This window comes from Melozone crissalis, unplaced genomic scaffold (genome assembly GCF_028551555.1).
Source record: "Melozone crissalis strain CALT ecotype California unplaced genomic scaffold, PUWL_Pcris_2 ptg000042l_1, whole genome shotgun sequence".
NCBI classification, from domain to species: Eukaryota; Metazoa; Chordata; class Aves; order Passeriformes; family Passerellidae; genus Melozone; species Melozone crissalis.
Window position 1 is genome coordinate 41,143,138 of NW_026535820.1, and position 19,312 is coordinate 41,162,449.

General features: G+C 38.1%; 1 protein-coding gene across 1 annotated transcript; it reads right to left on the minus strand.

The window, feature by feature from the left end:
- Window positions 1-312: 312 nt before the first annotated feature.
- NSUN2 (NOP2/Sun RNA methyltransferase 2) lies at window positions 313-19,288 on the minus strand. Its single transcript, XM_054285447.1, has 19 exons — window positions 19,277-19,288; window positions 18,960-19,171; window positions 18,698-18,802; window positions 18,483-18,588; window positions 17,796-17,867; window positions 16,021-16,105; window positions 15,045-15,237; window positions 14,587-14,661; window positions 13,355-13,485; window positions 10,283-10,356; window positions 7,211-7,341; window positions 6,551-6,647; window positions 5,261-5,436; window positions 4,663-4,755; window positions 4,143-4,278; window positions 2,848-2,928; window positions 2,487-2,625; window positions 1,535-1,574; window positions 313-870 (listed from the first exon to the last, which is right to left on the minus strand). Exons 1-19 carry the CDS (start codon window positions 19,286-19,288, stop codon window positions 465-467), a joined length of 2,364 nt encoding a protein of 787 aa, XP_054141422.1. The 3' UTR covers window positions 313-464.
- Window positions 19,289-19,312: the final 24 nt, after the last annotated feature.

Genomic DNA, 19,312 nt, shown 5'->3' on the forward strand with positions numbered 1-19,312 from the left:
TACACTGATTCTCTTACCCTTTAAAGAAGCTGCAGTTATCAACAGTAACCAGATTGGGCGGTAGGTGGGATAAGCAATCATAGGAGAAAAAATGTTTTTGGAATCTGTGCTTTGAATGGAACCCCAGGTTTTTCTTCTGAAGGAATTTTTGACCAGTTACACATGTGCAGTGCATTTGTGCATACCACTCTTGCATTAAAAATACAGACTTGAGATTTTACTGGTGCCTGGTCTGTTGCCAGCAACAGACACACAAACCCACCAATAAAAAGGAATTTAAAATGGTGAAAAGAAGACACACTTGAAGAGAAATCTCTTTATAGCTTTCATTTAAAATATAAAATAGGTGAAACTTTAAAAGAAGAACATCCAATTCTGACCAAATTTTAAAATACAGTTTCATGCTAAAAGCAAAAGTCTGGATGTGAGCCTCATGGAAGCTGCCAAGTAATACAGAAAGAAACCTAATCTTTCCCATTACTCGCATCCGTGTCTTTGCCTTCCTGGCTTACATGACTGTTGGCATTTTTACTAGATTGATCTAAATCCTCAATTTTATTTTCTATTTCCATAGCACTGCTTTTGACAGGACTCTGGGAAGACTCTTCACCTATTTCTGCTTCCATTTTTGGGACTAAATCATGTTCTTTATCTTCCACATCCATTTTTTCCTCTGCTTGCACCAGTCTGTGTTGAACTTCTTCCTCAGTTTTGTCTTCCACGTCCTCCTCTTTCCTCTTTGCTTTAAACACTTCAACTCCCATCATCCTCAGGTAATGAAGTCTCTCATTCTTGGGCACAAAGGCACGCAGTGATGTCTTCCCTTGCCAACCACACAGCACTATTGGACACTGAAGCTCATGAGGTTTTCTACAAACAAGCAGTTAAGTTCAGTCAATTATGAGAAAGTTCACCTTCAGAACTTCATTTTATAACCATACACCAATTCTGCTCTAACACTGAATGCATTTTGTAACTATTCACAGAAGATGAAAGTACATTGTTCTTAACTTCAACACCTACACAGACACCTGCTTGTCTACAAGCAAGCATGCAAGCCAAAATCTCAGAAACTCAATGCTGTTCAGTTTTTGCAACAAGCAAAATAATTTTCTGGCTCTGGGTTGAAAACTAATGCAAGGAACAGCAAAATGAAAGGTTACATTAAGAAAATTCTCAAGAGTTTTGTCCACAAAAGTTACTTTGTCCACAAAAAGGAACAATAAAAAGTAACTTTTTCCATTCCAAATGCTGGACTTTACTGGGAAACAAAGAAAGAAATCACATGCAGATTCTGCAGATCTGCTGATCTCTGGCACAACTACCAGCTCTTCTTTATGAAGCCAAATTCTATGCTTGCTCTAAGAATTCACAGACAAGACAACTTATTTTCCTGTCTTATTCTCCATATCCTATATGGCTTTACTGTTTCCCTCGCTGCATCTCTATGCTCTACTTCTGTTTTTGCTGAGTGAAAATAAATTCTTGTCCAGGTCTTAGGAGTGCATAAATGGAAAGCAACACATCTACTTACTCAGGGTCTGGGTCATACTTCAGAACTATACTTCCCATCGCTACAGGGAACAAAACAAAACAGATGTGTTACTTGCTACAATGATACAATGACTGTAATCTGGAAATGTTCAAGAAAACAAGTTTTTAGACAAACACAGAGCATGACACGGTTAACAGTTATCCACATCAATACACTGAACAATACCAGATTTTATTCCCTTTTTTTTCAAACCAAAGTATTTACATAGTCTCAGATGCGATTGGCTCCTCCAAAATCTCAAACAAACAAATTAAAATACAAAATCCACACAGTAGATTGAGTCACTCAGTGAATCTAGCAGAAAACTTTTAATTAATTAAAATGAACGTAAGAGTATGCCAGACCAAACTTCAGAACATTTTTTTCTTCCCATTTTGTTTAATCAAACATGGAAGTACAAGGATCAGCAATGAATTGTAGATAAAACAATAGCAAAAGGCTGAAAACCAATTTTCATATCTTTAAGCATCCAGTGTAGAGGAAATTAAAAGTTTAATACGAGTAGACATCGCTTCCCATATATAAGAAAATCAAATCTGAGGAACTATATTTGATACATAAGGTCATGACAAGCAATTGCAGATGACAAACAGTTTCAACTGGAGCATTAACAAGTAGAAAAACTAGAAGCACAAATAAAATCTTTGTTCATCAGATATTTTAAATGCTGCCTCACAGCACTACTTTGCAGAAGTCAAAGGTTTGGCAATTCTTCTGTTCTCTAAAGCTCAAAAACCTTAGAGGTTGCAATCAGAAAGGACTACAATTTCTAGCAGCACACTGGCCTTCAATAATGCTTACTTACCTAACAAGTATATTTAAGATACATTTAGTCCAAATTTTTAGGAAACACAATTTATGCTACAGGATTTTATAGCCTTCTGTAAAAAGAAGAAAAATAATTTTGTGACAGCAAAATTAGCAGGCTTACCCATATCTTTGACTTTCTTCTGTGTTTCACTGCTAAATTTACTTAAGAATGGATTTTCCTGGGTTAGCAGAATTTTGACATCTTCTATGCAGACATTTATAATCCTTGCATGAATGAATGGGTACAGAGTATAAATGCCCTGTTTAATAAATAAAGACAATTGTTTCAAAATTTAACCACTGATTTCTGAAGGAAAAATGTTAAAAACAGTATGCACTTTACCTAATACCAGAAAAAAAAAATTGAAACCATACTGAAAATGTCAATTACCATTAATCTGACAAAGTTAATGCCAGCTGTCTTATGAGGCTCTCGAGGAAACCAAAGTATCTCCTTTGAGAGCACAGTGCTATGCAATTACCTCTTGTGCTAATCTGAATGCACATCCAAACTGTTCACCATCACTGTTGCGAGACCAGACTTTTATCCCTGTGTTGATAACCTGCAAACAGCAAACCAATAAACATCAGTAGGGAGCATAAATTCTAAATTACCACTCTGACCTTGTTTGTTCCTCAACTCTCCAAATAAAAGTTCATTTGCACTCAATACTGAATTAATGTGAAAACTTATTCAATGGAAAAAGGAACTCCTGCTACAAAAATGTGACGCTCCCTCAACATAAAGTGCCTCTTACTCCTTTTCATATTGAAAACTGTACAGTGTAAGGAAGGGCAGTTTTAAAGAGGGCAACAAACTACTAATATCTAATTTTAATTTTAGGTTGAGTAAGAATTTTCTGTGTGATTCTGGGAAAGCCAATCAAGGATAGGATTTCAAAAATGTACAAGTGATTATTATTCGGACACAATCTATTCTTTGTGGTACTCAAAGCCTCACTACCTAACATAATGCACAGTTTCTTAAAATTTTATCAGTTATGTAGCCATGTCCTGCATAGGGGATAAAAGAATAATTGTTTATCCATCTCAAAGATTTGTTGCAAAGATGTACTGACTATCCTCAAAAATTTTCAAGACTTGACTGGATGAGGCCCCAGAATGTATCTGATCTAGCTTTGAAGTCAGCTCTGTTTGATGTAGGAAGGAAGCTGGACTACATAACCTCATTCCAACCTAAATTACACAATGACTTTTGAGACAAATCTTTAGCATTTGCAAGACATTTTCCACAGGGAATCATAAAAAAAATTCCCCCTATTCACAAAAAAACCTATTTATTATCCCATTATCACTCAGCTTAGTGAACTTTCAAAATGCTTAATTGTTAAAATTACTTTAAAACAATATCCTTGTGTAACACAGCCAGTAAATATCTCAGCTGAACTTATCTTTTTGTTTGGCTTTCAAAGCTCTTAATACTTTTATAATTAAGAGAGTGATAAATAGAACATTGTCAATGTAAACATGTAAAGTTACCTGAAGACTACATAAAAATGCTGGCACACACACAGCACATATATTCCCTCTCTCTACTTTTAAGTTCTCTTTCATCCACCAAATATGTACTGATTTTCATCTCAGAGAATGTTATTTTCCTCTCAGAGTCAACTTTTCATCTCTAACACAGGAGGGACAGAGAGGAAACATTAATCTAGACTTAAAAAAAATACAGCCTGTCAGAGGGCTAATCCTCTATGTAAACAGTACACTTGGCAAGTTCAAGGAGATATACACTGATGCTTATGAACCATACCTTCATCTTCTCACTATTGTTCAGAAGCACATTCCTTAGCTCCTTAGAAACCATGTACAGCTGCCTCTTTTTTCCTTCTTGAGTTCGAGTCAGTAAATTCATCTTGGGAAATGATGGGTCCAATGCATAAAACTTCCTGTGGCCATAATACTTGTTTTGATTAACTGAGCAATAAAATCACATACTCAAAATGCATGGTTTAGCCCATTTCCTCCAGCTATCTCTGCAAGCACTTAGCTCTCTGGCTTCAGAACACAAAGATTAGACTTTCTAAGCTGCATGACATCAGAAAAGACAAGCTGTTATAGACACTGAGACACACTGGAAAATTTCCAGTGCAAACTCTAGTTGACTATTTTCATTTAAGTGTTGAGGAGAGGGGGCCCTGGTGCAAAGTCAGGCAAAAGCTGTTATGCAAGACCAACGAGACCCATCCTTTGTAATGAACCAAACTTGAACTATTAACATCCCTGAACTAATAGGAATCTTACTGCCAAAACAGACACATCTTTTTTCTTACTGGATAGGAATGAACAATGGATCATCTTCAGGGAGAAACACAAAGGGGTCTTCTTTAAAACCAAACAACTTCATTTTTTTAGATGGTGGAGGTCTAAAAAGGAAATAACATTGCATTGTAAATTTCACTTGCTTTAAAATCAGTATATTCAGTTCATTTAGTCAATGCTTGGCTTATTGTAAAAACAGTATGCCAAAGAGAATACTGGCATTTTCTTGTGCTTGACTAACACAACACACAATTTAACTTGTTAAAATAAGGAAGTCAAGCAGTGCTTGGAAACAGAGTGCACAAAAACAAGTAAACAGAGATTTCTGATGAAATGATTGTGAAGGCAATACAGATCTTCCAACTTCTGAAAGTATTTTTTCCCTTAACAGAGAAGAAAGTATTAACAGACTTAACAAATGCTAATAAGAAAACTGGTTATTTTCCAAACTTGCTGAATGGAACACAGACAAGACAGAAAACGTGGAAATGCAAGACAACTGAATGAATTCATTAATTTTTTTGATTGACTTCTAAATTACAAAAAAACTACAGAATACTCAGGAATTGCAGAGCTGTCACAGGACAAATACTTAGACATGGTCCTTACCCGCATACTCCTTCCTTTTTACTCTGCTCAGTGTCCAAATTCTGCAATTCTTTGATTTTCTTAGACTCTTCATTTTCAGCAAGTGTTGGTTCTTCAATAATACAGTCAGAACCATTACCTGAATTAGCTGCTGTCACTTCAGTATCTCCTGTTCTTTGTGGTAATTTCTGATGAACCTATTTCAAATTACAGTATTTTCAAAACAGCAAAAGTAGCATCCAGCTTGTAACAGAAGGCACCTATGTTCTCTTTGTATGTGCTTAATTCCTGTCAATTTGTATGCAAGTGCTTAAACAGATCCATTCAGGGAGTTAATCTGATTACTAGATCAAGATACCCCTATAAATTGCATTTACCTCCAGTACTGATCTGGACAGTTTCATACCAACTGTCCAAGAAAGCTATTTCTGTACCATCTACAAAATCACATTCAAGCCCTCAGATTTTTAAAACAGGATCTGCTGTTTTCCTCCTAACACTCAAAATGACACATGCATCCTGCTGCTGCACACCTTCTGTAAGAGTGCTACAATGTTTTAACTTAGAACATCATAAAACTATTTGGAGGGTGTTTACTTCTGAATAAATGCTGCTCCTCTATTGCCACATACATTTTACTCATAAGTTGTTCTAATGAAGCAAATCAAATAAACACCTAAAAGGGATTCACAACAGAAGTTCTCACAGACATGACAATCTAAGAGATCAAATAAATCACATCAACTTAAAACCCTGTTGACAGGGTTTTAAAGACAATTGACAACAAATGGATTAAAGTCAGATGGCTGAAGCTGCTGCTCCAAACAGTTTTACATCCATTCCCTGTGCTGCTGATCTGCTAATCTGCTAGTGAATCACTCCTGAGCAACCAGCCACAGAGTGAGATAAACTGACATCAGAATTAGCTTACAACACAGCAGAAAAAAGCCTTTTAGCAGGGGACCACACACAGCTGAAGGAAGTGACAGCTTTAGCTATCCGATATAATCTTCTGTAATTCTTTCAAAGCCTTAATTTTAGGGTCAAGATTTAGCTTGTTATTTTACTACCATTTCAAAATCCCCTTTCTTTTCATTTTTTTTTTCTATTTTAAAAGTTTTCATGTTTTTTTCATATGCACTTCTTCAGTACTTCATGGATTTAGGAATTTATTTTTAATTGACACACTGAACTATAACTGACGGGCAGATACAGAACAGTTATAGTACGTTTTCTATTACGTGCAAACTCAAAAACAAAGCCTGAAACATTATTAGCAATTTACATTTTAGATAATATAAAGGAAGTTACCTTAGGCTGACGTTTATTCCATGGCATTGGAGACTTTTTTATTAACACAGCCACAAAGAAGCCACCTGTGTTCTGGTGATGTGGCAATATCCTAAGACTAGAGAGAAAATAAAAAAAATGTTGCAGCACATTCATTGCTGCATTTATAATCACAAAACACTAGAAGGCTCACATTTATACTTACTTTCAGGATAAGTAGGATTGTGCAGATTTAATTTATCAAACTAGAAACAGAATATAAATAGAGCATTGTGGCAAAATTACTTGCATCAACACAACACATTCATTCACTGTTCACACTTGAGCTTTAATGACTCATTTCTAAACAATATTTTTAGAATAGCTGTGGAAAGCCTTTAAAAGCAAGTAAGTCACACTGTCAATATGTTAAAGTTTTACATACTTTTTCAGTAATTTTGACTGTTTATCTCTATTGGATGCAAAGAATTTGAGCTTTTCACGTGAGCACTTATTCCTCTTACACAACTTGCAGTAACTTCTCCTGATCCACTGGAGTTAAAATATTGTGCACTGCCATTACATATGAAGCAATCAAAATATACTCAAACCTACACATTCCTAATCTGACCTAATTATAATTTATCCACAACCATACATGTGACATCAAATCCTCCTAAGATTCACTCTGGGGAAACTTACCAGCGCTCCAGGTTCATTGCCTTTAGCTTCTCTTCATCTTTCACTGGAAACATAGTAGGACGTATTTGTGTTTGTCTATTTGAAGGCACATCTTTCCACTCCTCAAACCACTGCCCATCTTTCAACATCACCTTCAAAGGGGTAAATATAAATTCAGTGAAGAATATAGGTCACTATTTTACAAGTTTTAATTAAAATACTTGCAAACCAAGGTTCAGACACCAAATAAAGAAGTTATTCTCTGGTACAGAAAATTAAGTTCTTTAAAGTGTATTGTTTCTTTGTGCATTGTACATGTACGCTTCAGAGGAGGAGATTCTTGCCAGCTGCAGCTCTTTGCTCCACTTCATATACTTCTAAAATAAAGCATACAAAGTGCAGATTGATGCTGAATCAACTGCAAAGATTTCTGTTAACCTGCTAAAACATGTGAACCACCAAAATCCAGTGGAAGGACAGTGGAATATGTAAGAATATGTAAGATCAGGAAGCCATCAGATTTAAGACACTGCTCCTTTTTTCCCTTGAGATTGGCTGTGAAGCACTGTGTTATAGGCAGTTTCCAAGCAGTATACAAGGGAAAAGAGCTACTGCAGTCTAGCAAAGATCAAAACTGAAGAATCCCAATTTCATTATGTAAGAAATATGCAGGAGTGCAACACAACAGCTTGGTAGGCAGAAAGCTGCCTGACACGGACATATACAAGTCACTGACAGAGATGTGTTTGTGGAGAGCTGCTGAAGAAACATCTCCATGAATTTTCTAGCACCTGTACCTTTACTTAGAACTCAAAACTTATCTACAGATCTGCTCTAAGACACTGTGTAGACATAACATCACCTCAGTCTGGCTAAGGGTCAAAGCTTTTGATGAACTCTTAAGATACAAGCAGAAGGTTAGAGCCATAACTCTTACAGGAAGGCATTCTGAATGCTCTTTAAGCAAGGATACCAAAGTGAAAAAATAAGCCAGGGAAAATTTGACTTCAGAGCCCTAGATGCCTGGTTTTGTACTGGATGCTAAAGCTGTAAGAAGGGTCCTGAATGGGGATGCACAGGGCAAATGCCTAAAATTAATCACTGAAATGAAGGCCCACTTTTGTTATTACGGCAACAAAGTAAAGCAGTTGCAGTGATGGCAACTTCAGGACTGGCAAGTATGGTGAAGCAGTTTCATGCATCTTACTCTGATTGTCTTGAAAGTTTAATCAAGTGCTCTAGTGGAAACTGAAATGAAACATTTATCTAGACTACAATTTCACTAAGAACTTTGGAATGCAGATTTCAGCATCATGAAGTCTGGCACTTCTCAGAAACTGATCAGATCACACCTTGTGCCTTTCTACATTTCCTGAAATAGAAATTACTGTACTTTCAGAATTAGTATTTCAAGTCAAAATATGCTACATTTCATAGTGCTAGATGGAGACAAGACAGACTGTACTTCTGAACAGCTCTTCTTTGGAAGTCACGACTCAAGCTTGAGAAAAATCAACAATAGGACTGATAAATAACCAAAGTCTAAAAAAAACCTATTTTGCTTTTACCAGAAAAACTGCATATCAGTCCTGTGCTGTTCAGTTTTGGTTTACCAGCCTAACTGGTAGGTGGGTGTGACTGGTAGAACAACAAAGCACCAAAGAACACTCTGAACTCTTCTCTATTGCACATTTTACTGACCACCTGTTAGAGCAGAAGGAAGAGTAAAAGTGTTGCAGGAACAGATGACCAAATCTGGAGTCTAAAAGGTGTCTTCCTTCAAGCCCAAACTAATTCAGTTGAGTTCACTCATCATCTGGCTTAAGAAGGGAGTACTGAATGCTATTTCCAAGCACCCAAGTGTCTCTTGAACAAAACCTTATTTTTGATTTTGCTGTTCCCTGAGATTTACAGTCAACTGATGTTCAGGAATATTCAATGCAATCAATCACAGAGCTCCTAGAAAACAAATGCTGCACCAGGGAACAAAAGACTACACCAAGTAAAAACAGCAGCAAAGTAAGCAAATACATCCACAGTGACATGCTAGCCAGTGAGGCATGAAAATATACAGCAGCAGCAAATCAGGTCTGAAGAAAGTCTGGCAAACTTTCAACACATTTTATCAGACTAGTTTTTAAAACCTATTAGGGAGATTTATATTTCAACTGCAAACAGAGAAATACATACTACAGGGAATAGAATATACCTTAGTGATCATTATATAAATATATATATTTAGTGCCTTTATGGAGTACCAAAAAAAGGTAAAATTAAAATCACAGAGCCACAGTTATGCATTACATTTATTCTTCAAGTACAAGTATACAGTGTAAACTTTAGGAACTGTAAGAAGAAAAAAATCAACTAGTTTCTAAGCTGCATTTCCAGTGGCAGAACATATACAAATCTTTATTCCCTGCATCTTGTTCATTAGCCTGTACACAGGCATAAACCTACCTGATGCATTCATAACTTAAGTTTAGTCAGTATCTTCCCCCACTACCACAATGGCCTTCTACTATTCTTGACTATACTCTTGACGGCAAGCTGAAGCAGCTTTGGGTTTTTTGCCCCTTCCTATTAGTTTGTTTCCAAAACAGAAATAATTTAAGGCCTGGAACAAAATACAGGATGGTCTTACTATTCTAGGATTAGTCCCATCACTGCAGGCTTTACAGCTTATTTGCAGAAACAGTTTCACAGCTTTTACTTCCAAATGAAATAAATGGATCAGCTGAAGCACTGTAGAATCTAACATTCATGGACCCTGAAGACAGAGATGGATGGCTAACATTAAAAGTGGTTGAAATTATGTTGCCACCTACAGGCCACATGCACACAACACAATAGGGAATTGTAGCAATAAAGTATAGGAGGCAGAGGAAAGAAACCTAGAGATAAGGGGAGAGCAGATGAGGAGAAAAGAACCTACCCTTGCAAAGACTTTCAGCTTAGCTCTCTCCCCTAAACATCAAATCTCTGCCATTAATGCAGCTCAACCTAATTTTGTGACATGTTACATTTCAGAATTTCCCTAATTTAACACTCTACCACAGATCCAGAACTTAACAAACATATCAGGTTAAGTACCTTCCATTTTGTAATTCCTGGCATCCTCTTCAAACCTGGTAACTCAGAAGAGACATCAGCAAGTTCTAAGGCACCTGAAATCACAAGAACATAAATGTTTTGAAAACAGAATTTAAGAGTTATGTTGCCAATCAACTTTTATAAAAATAGTTTTCCTTAAAGTTTTAAGCCATTTTACAAATAGTACCTTTTAAAACTTTCAAGAAATAAAATGCTATACAACTTCTACCACTTACATTAACAAAGAAGGTGAGAAGAACTGTTAATAATAACTACATAAGATGTAACCATAAATTACCCAAAATATAATGGTTAGATATTTTCGTAGCAGCTGCAGAGAAATACTCTACAACCTGTATCATTAAACATGAGTGTTCTAAGCAATGGAATCATTGAAGTTCTTATTCTCATTTACTCAGCATTTGGATTTACTACACCATTAAAGTATTTTTCAGGGAATAACTTTTAGTATAACTAAGACTTCTGAAATGCCTACAATATTCTAATTTCAAGGACTTACAATCTCAATATATTCCAATGAGAGAGGAAAGAGAATGTTATTTCTAAAACGGAAAGGAAAATTCCAAACTAAAACTGTTTAACACTAGCATGACAAAAGACGATGTGCCTAAAATATATCAAATTACTACAAGAAACATCAACAGCTTAATTTACTGAATAAAATCTTCAAGCTGCCCAAAGTCTGGAAGGAATTATATAAAAATTTACTGCTTAAATAGGTGATCTCCCTAAAAAATAATAACTTTTAACATTCCTTTTCTGTGATTCTAAATATTTAAGATATTTAACAGTCAGGTATGTTTTTCCTCATGTTGTGCACAATTTATCAACCTGTCCTACATGACTATAACCATTTACTCTTACAGTGACAGCTTAAGTAAGTCTTTAAAATAAATGAAAAGGAGATAGATGAGTTCATAGAAAAATTCAAAAATGATGTCTCAAATGTGATTACACTTGATGTTTTGTATCCATCCTTTGAATACTCCTGCCTCCCTACAGCATGACTTCAGTTGTTGTCCCAAGACTCCATCAGACTTATCAGGCACTGAAGAGTCTGCCAGAAGTGCTACAGTTTCGAATAGTTGCTACATGGTACAAAAAGGCCTTCTCCCTACTCCCTCATGCCTAAGGGGAAAGCAACCTCTCATCTTCACACATCTGCTTCAGCAAGGTAACACTGCTACAACTACCAACAAACCTTCTGGACTGACCTGAACTAATTCTTGAGGTACAATGCCCCTTGCAGACCACTGCACTGCCTCTTTACTGCTGCCTTCCTAAGCTACACCTGTGTTCACATTCCAAGGATAACATCCACTTGCTGGGACACATCACAGCCTCCAAGTACACCTCAAAATACCTCCATGGGCAGAGACTACATCTGAACATCATAGCCAGTCCTTCCTTCAAAGCACTGAATTTCCCCCAGGTGCTGCAATTGCTGGCCTCCACATCCTACTGCTTTTGAGTTCCTATCCCAACTAGATCTTAATGCTTTCCAATCCTGTCACTGTTAAAATTAATGCTTGCTTACTATGGCCTTCAATAAGCCAAGCATCCTGTAATGTCCTGGAAACGTGTCTATGATTACCAAAGAAACCACTTCTAAATAAGAATGTCTTTTCACAGAATAAACTGGGTTGGACCTACCAAGACCATTGGGTCCAACTCAGGCCCTCTGCAGGACTCCTCAAGAGTCACACCATGCGCCTGAGAGCATTGTCCAAACACTTCTGGAACTCTGCTGAGCTGTGACAACTCCCCTGGGGAGCCTGTTCCAGTGCCCAACCACCCTCTGGGTGAAAAATCTTTATCTGATATCCAATCTAAGCCCCCCTTGACAGGCCATTCCCATGGGTCCTGTCACTGGTCACCTGCCCTTCCTCTTCCCTTCATGAGGAAGTTCAGACTGCAATGAGTCCCCTCAGTCTCCTCTAGGCTGAACAGAACAAGTCACCTCAGCCACTCATCATCAGGCTTTTCCTGTAAACCCTTTATTATCTTTGCAGCCCTCCTTTGCATGCTCTCTAATAGTTTAATGACTTCCTTATATTGAAGTCATCAAACACAGGACATAAGATGAAGCTGCCCCAGTGCACAGTAGAGTGAGAGTAGAAATTACATAGACAATTCCTAATTAACCTGCAAGCACTTTAGCTAAAGTGCTGTTTCTAAGACAATGAAATTTCATGCATAATTTGGGGCCAGAATAGCTACTGGCACAAAGCAAACATTACACAAAACAAGCTACCAACTTCCAGACTAAGTGCAGCTCCAGGAGCAATAGAGCTGCTTCTGCTCTGTAAAAGACTCAACTTTAAAAGGTCTGTGGAACTTTTCATGCCAAATCCAATTAGATGTTTCCAAATTTCAGGTTATTAATTCAGAAAAAAACCAGCATACACCAGCTACTAAATGGGCTACTGAACCCTACTATCACAAAGTGATGCAGTGCAGCTTTCCAGTTCATCTCAGTTTTTCCACCTCTTGTAACCTCAGCCTTCACATTCAAGCCAAGAACGAAAAAAAATACCATGAGTTTAAACACATTAAAAATCCAAGCATGTCAAAATGTGGGGCAAAGGATGCTAAAGGTATCAGTGACTCCCACCTACTGGTGTACAATTACTTTGCTCTAACTGCTTAACTACACTCCAGGCTTTCTACTCCTATAGTGCACAGCAGCAACGTTCCACACTGAGTTTTCCAAAGGAATTACAGATGTCAGACATGGATTCCAAACAGTGAAAGCAGCTAGTGGGAGCCAGATAACAGAGACTGAATGCCACTGATCTGCAGAAGTGCCTTCTGCATCATTTAGACAACTCTTCAGGTTTTGTATTTGCAGCTGATTCACTCCCATTTAAGAAGACTGCTCATAGCAACATTAATGAAATCCTATTGTTACAAAAAGACTTCCATAGTTGTGCAAAGTAGCAGCGTATTACCCACACTAAGATTATCACTAGTACCATCATACACATAGCCTTTTTTGGGTTGAGGGGAAAAAAAAAAAGTTTCCCACTCTGTTCAAGCCCACATTCTCACCTTGACTCTTTTCCAGCAGAGATGCGATCACAGCTTCATTTTCGATGGGATTCAAGGAACACGTGGAATACACCATTCTCCCGCCTTCTGCCAGCTGCTCAACACCACGGGTTGCAATTCTCAACTGCAAACTAACAGAACACCCTTGGTCTAGCCAGCTATCATTCAGGAACACACAAACAGCTTTACTGCAGTCACACAACTCCCCATGGGCTAAGCCAGCACTTGTGGAGTTCTACAGCTGTACACAAATTATAGTCAGTGCTGATCTAAGTCAGCTTAGTTCACTCTATACTGCAGACACACTCACAATGACACCTATTACATTAAAGCAACAATTAGCAACATTAACACTAACACAGCATAACTTTGAACATATTTTTTTCTTTCTAGTGCCCAATCGGTTTTATTATGGAGTACTCTAGAAAAATAACACTTAAAATATGACTCTTCTCAGACATCCAGTTAAAATGAGGAGTAATCTGACTATTACAAGTATTATGGACAACATAGCTTACAATATTACAAATATTATGGACAACATAACATAGCAGTGGCCTTCTGAGAAAGGTATCACTGAGCTGGACCATGAGTTTAGACCCTACCTGCATACTTCCAACCAAAATGAGACCTGCAATAATGAATGAGTTGCCAAGAAGTCATAGGTCAGCTGAGTCACACTAACCAATGGTATCCTCAGCTTGTTAAAAATACACAGTAAAATGTTCTGATTTTTTTAATCTTTTCAATCAGTACATTTTACCATGTGCCTGCACTAGGCTAAGTACTCATTCACCATCAGTTTACATAAATCCATCTCAGGTAACTAAACTGTGTATGATCTCTAAAATCCTAAAGACTTTAAAATATCACTAATAAATTTTACAACTTACTGTTATTTTCTAGCAGTATTTTACCTGCCTAAATGCCAAGAATACTAACCAAGTGATTTGTTGCATTTTATTAGCTATCCTGTCTAAATCAATTAAATGAGTATTTCCATGACAGCTATTCATAACAATACAAGCAATTTAGATTCACATGCTTCCCCTCCTCACATCTGAAACCCTACACTTCCTCTCAATAGGACTAAGCTCTTGATTTGAGAGAAAAATGACTCTTCCTAGTCTTCACTTTGTCATATATTAACATGTGAATATATGCAGATGTTAAAGATATAGAAAAAGGAGAGAAAAATGAAAGAAGTGCAGATGTGCAATAAGCATTTTTACCCATGGAGCTGCAAACTGTTTTGTGTTGTCCACTTCTTCCATACATCAATGTTTTTCCTCATGGTTCCATCTCCACTGCAACAGAGGTCAAACAGATTTGTATTATTTGTGTGTAAGACTCTTTCCATATCAAAGTCATTTGCAGCAGCACAACAACAGCAATCCCTCTCCCTTGTAACTAGTTCTCCTACACTGTGCTGTTTTGTTTCCTCACTGCCTTTGTATTTCAGTGTCCTGAACATAAGGTCAAAATTTGAAGCCCTTCAACTGATCAAATTTAAGGACCACTTGGAATGAAGAAATTCACACCAATTCTGTATCCCCACACTTAAAAAGCATTCCAAACTATACATCCTAACTCACTAATCTACTTAAAAGGCACAATTGAATAACATAAAATATTTAGCATTACACTTAAAGCAGTAAAATCCATGTATTCAAGTTCACATGCAAGGTACCTGCAGGGGACATCACATAAAATCCTGTCATAGAAGAGGATCTCTTTTCTTCCATCAATGTCTATTTGAAGGTTAGGAATGCTGGAGGCATCATGATTTACCACCATGATGCATGGACTATTTAATCTCTTAGCCTGATGAACCAGCAAATAGCAGCGCTTGTTGTCAACGTCATTGGCAATTACAAAACCACCTGGGAACATAAAATAGTGGGAAAATGCTTTACTATTCAACAGATAAATAATTTTACATAGTTTATTACCCTGTCTCTGAGAGTTCTGTAAACCTTTCACAAGATTTTTACTTAAAAGACTCATGAATAGGGGAGCCCTTACTGAGCATAACTTAAAGCATATTGCAGGTTAACTGATGTGTCAGTCTCAAGAGTTTTAGCTCCCATCCTGTGGCAGTAAGACACAGCCAAGGCTCCTTCAACTTCTCAAAGAAAAATCTCTAAAACAGAAAAAAACCCCACTGTCACCAAAGACAATCTCTACACCAGCAAAGTTTCAGTACAATGCTGAAAGAATCCACACATTCTCTACAACTTTACAGTGTCAGGGGGCAGTATCTTCTGTGAGCATCTAAACAAAAATAAAGACTCTGAAGTTTACAAAAATGATAAATATCATGATTTCTTTAAGTCTAAAGCAGCTTAATCCAGTGTTTGCAGGATACCATGAAAGCACAGAGGCTCATGAGCTACCATCTACTAAGTAAACCTGATTTATGTACAGAAATTAAACTCTAATCACATGTACTGTAGTTTGAACGGAAAAGATACATATAATTCATGTCTGTTTTTCAAGCAAAGGAAGTCCATGAAGTTTCAAATGGGTGCCTTTAATCTCATAACAACCCCTTGGGGAATTCAGTATGTAGTAAAATGCAGTTCCTCATCTGTGACATTAAAAACAATCTACTACAAGAAAAAGCAGAAATTTCAAGTCACAAGTATTTAGTTTTCCAGACTTACTGGGAAAGGGAACATTCATGTCTGCATGCAACATTTCAATGAGCTGTGCAGTCTTAGATCCAGGAGCAGCACACATATCTAGAATCTACAAATATAAGAAAATTTTTCAAATTCCTGCCTTGTACTTTTTCAGTACTTGAGAAATTTACTATGTTCTTGTTTAAATTAAGTATTTTTGAATATGTAGAATTATGACTGTTCTGAACACCAATTTGAAAAAAACAAAGTACAAAAAATGATGAAGAATATACAAGGCTAAATATACTCTAAAACTAAACATACTCTAAAACTGTCCAGTAAACTGATGGTGGGGGTAAATTAAATGGGAAAAATAGATTAAAAATGAAATGGAAATTAATATTATCCTTGTGGAACACTGAATCAGCGTGTTAGACGTGACATACAGAACATGCTAGCTAAGCAAAAGTAACCTGCAATTCTGGTCCTAACAAGCAGCTCCTAAACTAAGGCACTAAGGACCACGAAAGGCCCTAAAAGACAAGTCAGGGCATCATTATATCATTAAACATTTGCTGTTTTGGCACAAGAGAGACAAAAACCTATTCTTAGCCTGATTTATGAAATCTTACATGCGTTTTTGGAAAACACTGCAACACTCACCCAAATTAAACATTCAACATAAAGCCTTTATACTGCTGGCTTATCATATACAATGTAAGGTGTGTGCAAAAATATCCCCACAATTTGTGTTTTACGTTAAGATGAATGTGTTCACCACCTGTTCAATCCCAGACAGAAATAAAAATACACCTGGGACACATCAGGACCAAGATTTCAATTTACTATTCACTTAAAAGAGATGAATAGATCTTGCCTCACATAAAACAGCCATAGATGTCATACACTGGGTTGGGGTGAAAAGTAGGAGGAAAAAGGTGAAAAGTTACAGATGCTAAGTACAGCTGATATAAAAACAATTGTGTACAAACTAGTCTTTAAAACACATGTTAGAAGTTTGATAAACATAAAAATTTAAGATACAGCATGAAAATTTAAGAAAGAAGAACACAGCATGGCTGCTTGAGATGGCAAGGCAACTAGCTCGTTAATTTAACAGATTAAGAGAGTGAGGCTGCCTGACAGATTCAGTCAGCAAACAAGCACAGAGTATGAAAACATCACCAAGTTAGAGCAGAAAGTTTGCTACCAGATATCTTCATTCCTATGGCATGCCCTAAGAAAATACCATGGGCACTCCTTACACACTACAGTTAAAGTTAGCACCCTGTAGTGTTTAGCCACCACCAACAGCATGTTTCAGCTCGCCCAAAATATTTCATCTAACAGATTATTTATAGAGCAGAATTTTTCAGCTCCTTCAAAAGGCATAGAGGAGTGAAATCTATGAGGTAGGGAATATTATCACTTGCATCTTGAAAACTGTATCTGTTCACAGTGTGACGGAGAGAGGAAGTTAAAAACAGTCATCTTACTTTAAAAGCAGGTTGCAGCAAGAATACATAACTCAGATGTAGCTAAACACACTTACACTTTGGAAATAAGACTATCCAACTGCATAAAATCTAAGTGCTCCTTTCAGGGTATTACACACAGCTGAAAAAGGAGATGCTCCTCTGATAGTGTTTTTGTGATCTGAACATTAGTTCAGTGTTGCTGTTGATGTGCAGAAAGCATGAAATGTACCAACACAAAACAGAACCGAGTATCAGCCATGATACTGCTCTTGTGATTTGTAGCTCAGTTAAGCTAATTTCAGGGAACAAACTTTAGCACACATTATATTCTAGACTTACCTTATGATGAGGGCTAACATTAAGCAGCAGAGGTGGGATCATACTAACAGCCTCCTGACGACTGATGTTTCCCTTGAAAGGAAAAAATAAATTCAATTTGTTTTTATTCCATGAAAGAACGCATTTCTTCTGCAATAAAACTTTCAAATTGTTATGTATTAAAATAACAAAGCAGTCAGAAACACACTACTATAAACTTAGGACTAAATACTGCTAGAATTTAACAAAAGAAAAAAAAATCACAGTATCTCACCCAACTGTAATTTCTAATAATTGCATATTTGCTCCAATTGTATTAATTCTGCAGTTTCTGCTCAAAAGAGAGGAGAAACTGGCTCGAATCAAGTAACAAACATCCATCATTTAAGTGCTGTCATGCCCATACATGCACTTTCTACCAGGTTTAAACATTTGGTTTCTAACAGCAACTGATCATTTTGCAGGGACTCATTTTAACATCCCCAACAACAGCAAAAAAATGCAATTAGTTTAGGCAAATATTTGTAGCTGCAGTTATGCACCAGAATCATTGGATGCACCACTGCCAACTGCACCACAAAATGCAGATTCTTCTGAGCTATTCAATGTCTGAGAGAAAAAGTAGAGTCTCCATCTTTCATGGTGTATTTCAATAAAGCATTGCTCAGGATATGCCGGAAAAAAAATCAAGATCTATCCAAAACTTACACATTCTGTCTCGCTAACCAGAAACTGATGAAACTTTTCCAGTTGTGGGGACTTGCGTAAGATTTTTCTACTCAGATTAGTGTGCCACGCTAACTCTTCAGGATACCTGGTGGAAAAGAGATGGGAAAAGAACAGAGGCAGAAGAAATAGACGGATGAGCCAGGCTGGTTGATGGGAACATGCAGAATGTCTAATCTCGCCTCCAGATCACTCACCAGCTCAGCGACTGCGGCATCTCGACCTTTTGGCCGTCCACCTCCAGGTCCCGCAGCTCTCGGAAGTACTTTTCCTTCAAGCAGTGGAGAATCTCTCTGGCGTGGCTGCATGGAGAGACACGGGAGGGACACCGGATGGAGAATCACAGAATCACAGCACGGCCCGGGCTGGAAGGAGCCCCAAGGCCGGCGCAGTTCCACCCCCCTGCCGCGGCTGGGACACGTCCCCGTGTGCCGGCGGCTCCGGGAGCGCCAGCCGTACCTGCGGTAGCCGGTGATGCGCAGCGTGGCGGGCAGCGGCTCCCGCAGCGCCGCCATGAACGCGTCCCACTCTCCGGCGGGCACGATGCCCAGCTCCCGGTAGTACCGCTCGAACAGCTCGTTCTCCTTCACGATCTCGGGGTAGCCGCCGGCCCAGCCCTGACGAAAAGCATCGCCGCCGTCAGCCCGGCGGCCCCGGCGCTCCCCGCCCCGCTTCACCTCCCCCGGCCCGGCTCTCACCGCCTGGTCCCCACCGCCGCCGCCGCCACCCCGCTCCTGCCGCTGCTGCTGCTGCTGCTGCCGCCGGCGGTCCCGCGCCCTGCGGCCCATGGCAGCCAGGCGGCGGCCGAGCCG

Coding starts and splice junctions, on each gene's coding strand:
- NSUN2 (XM_054285447.1), bottom strand. Junction 18,803..18,959: donor CGCATCACCGGCTACCGCAG/GTACGGCTGGCG, acceptor CTCTCCATGCAG/CCACGCCAGAGAGATTCTCC. Junction 16,106..17,795: donor ATGTTAGCCCTCATCATAAG/GTAAGTCTAGAA, acceptor TTATATTTGTAG/ATTCTAGATATGTGTGCTGC.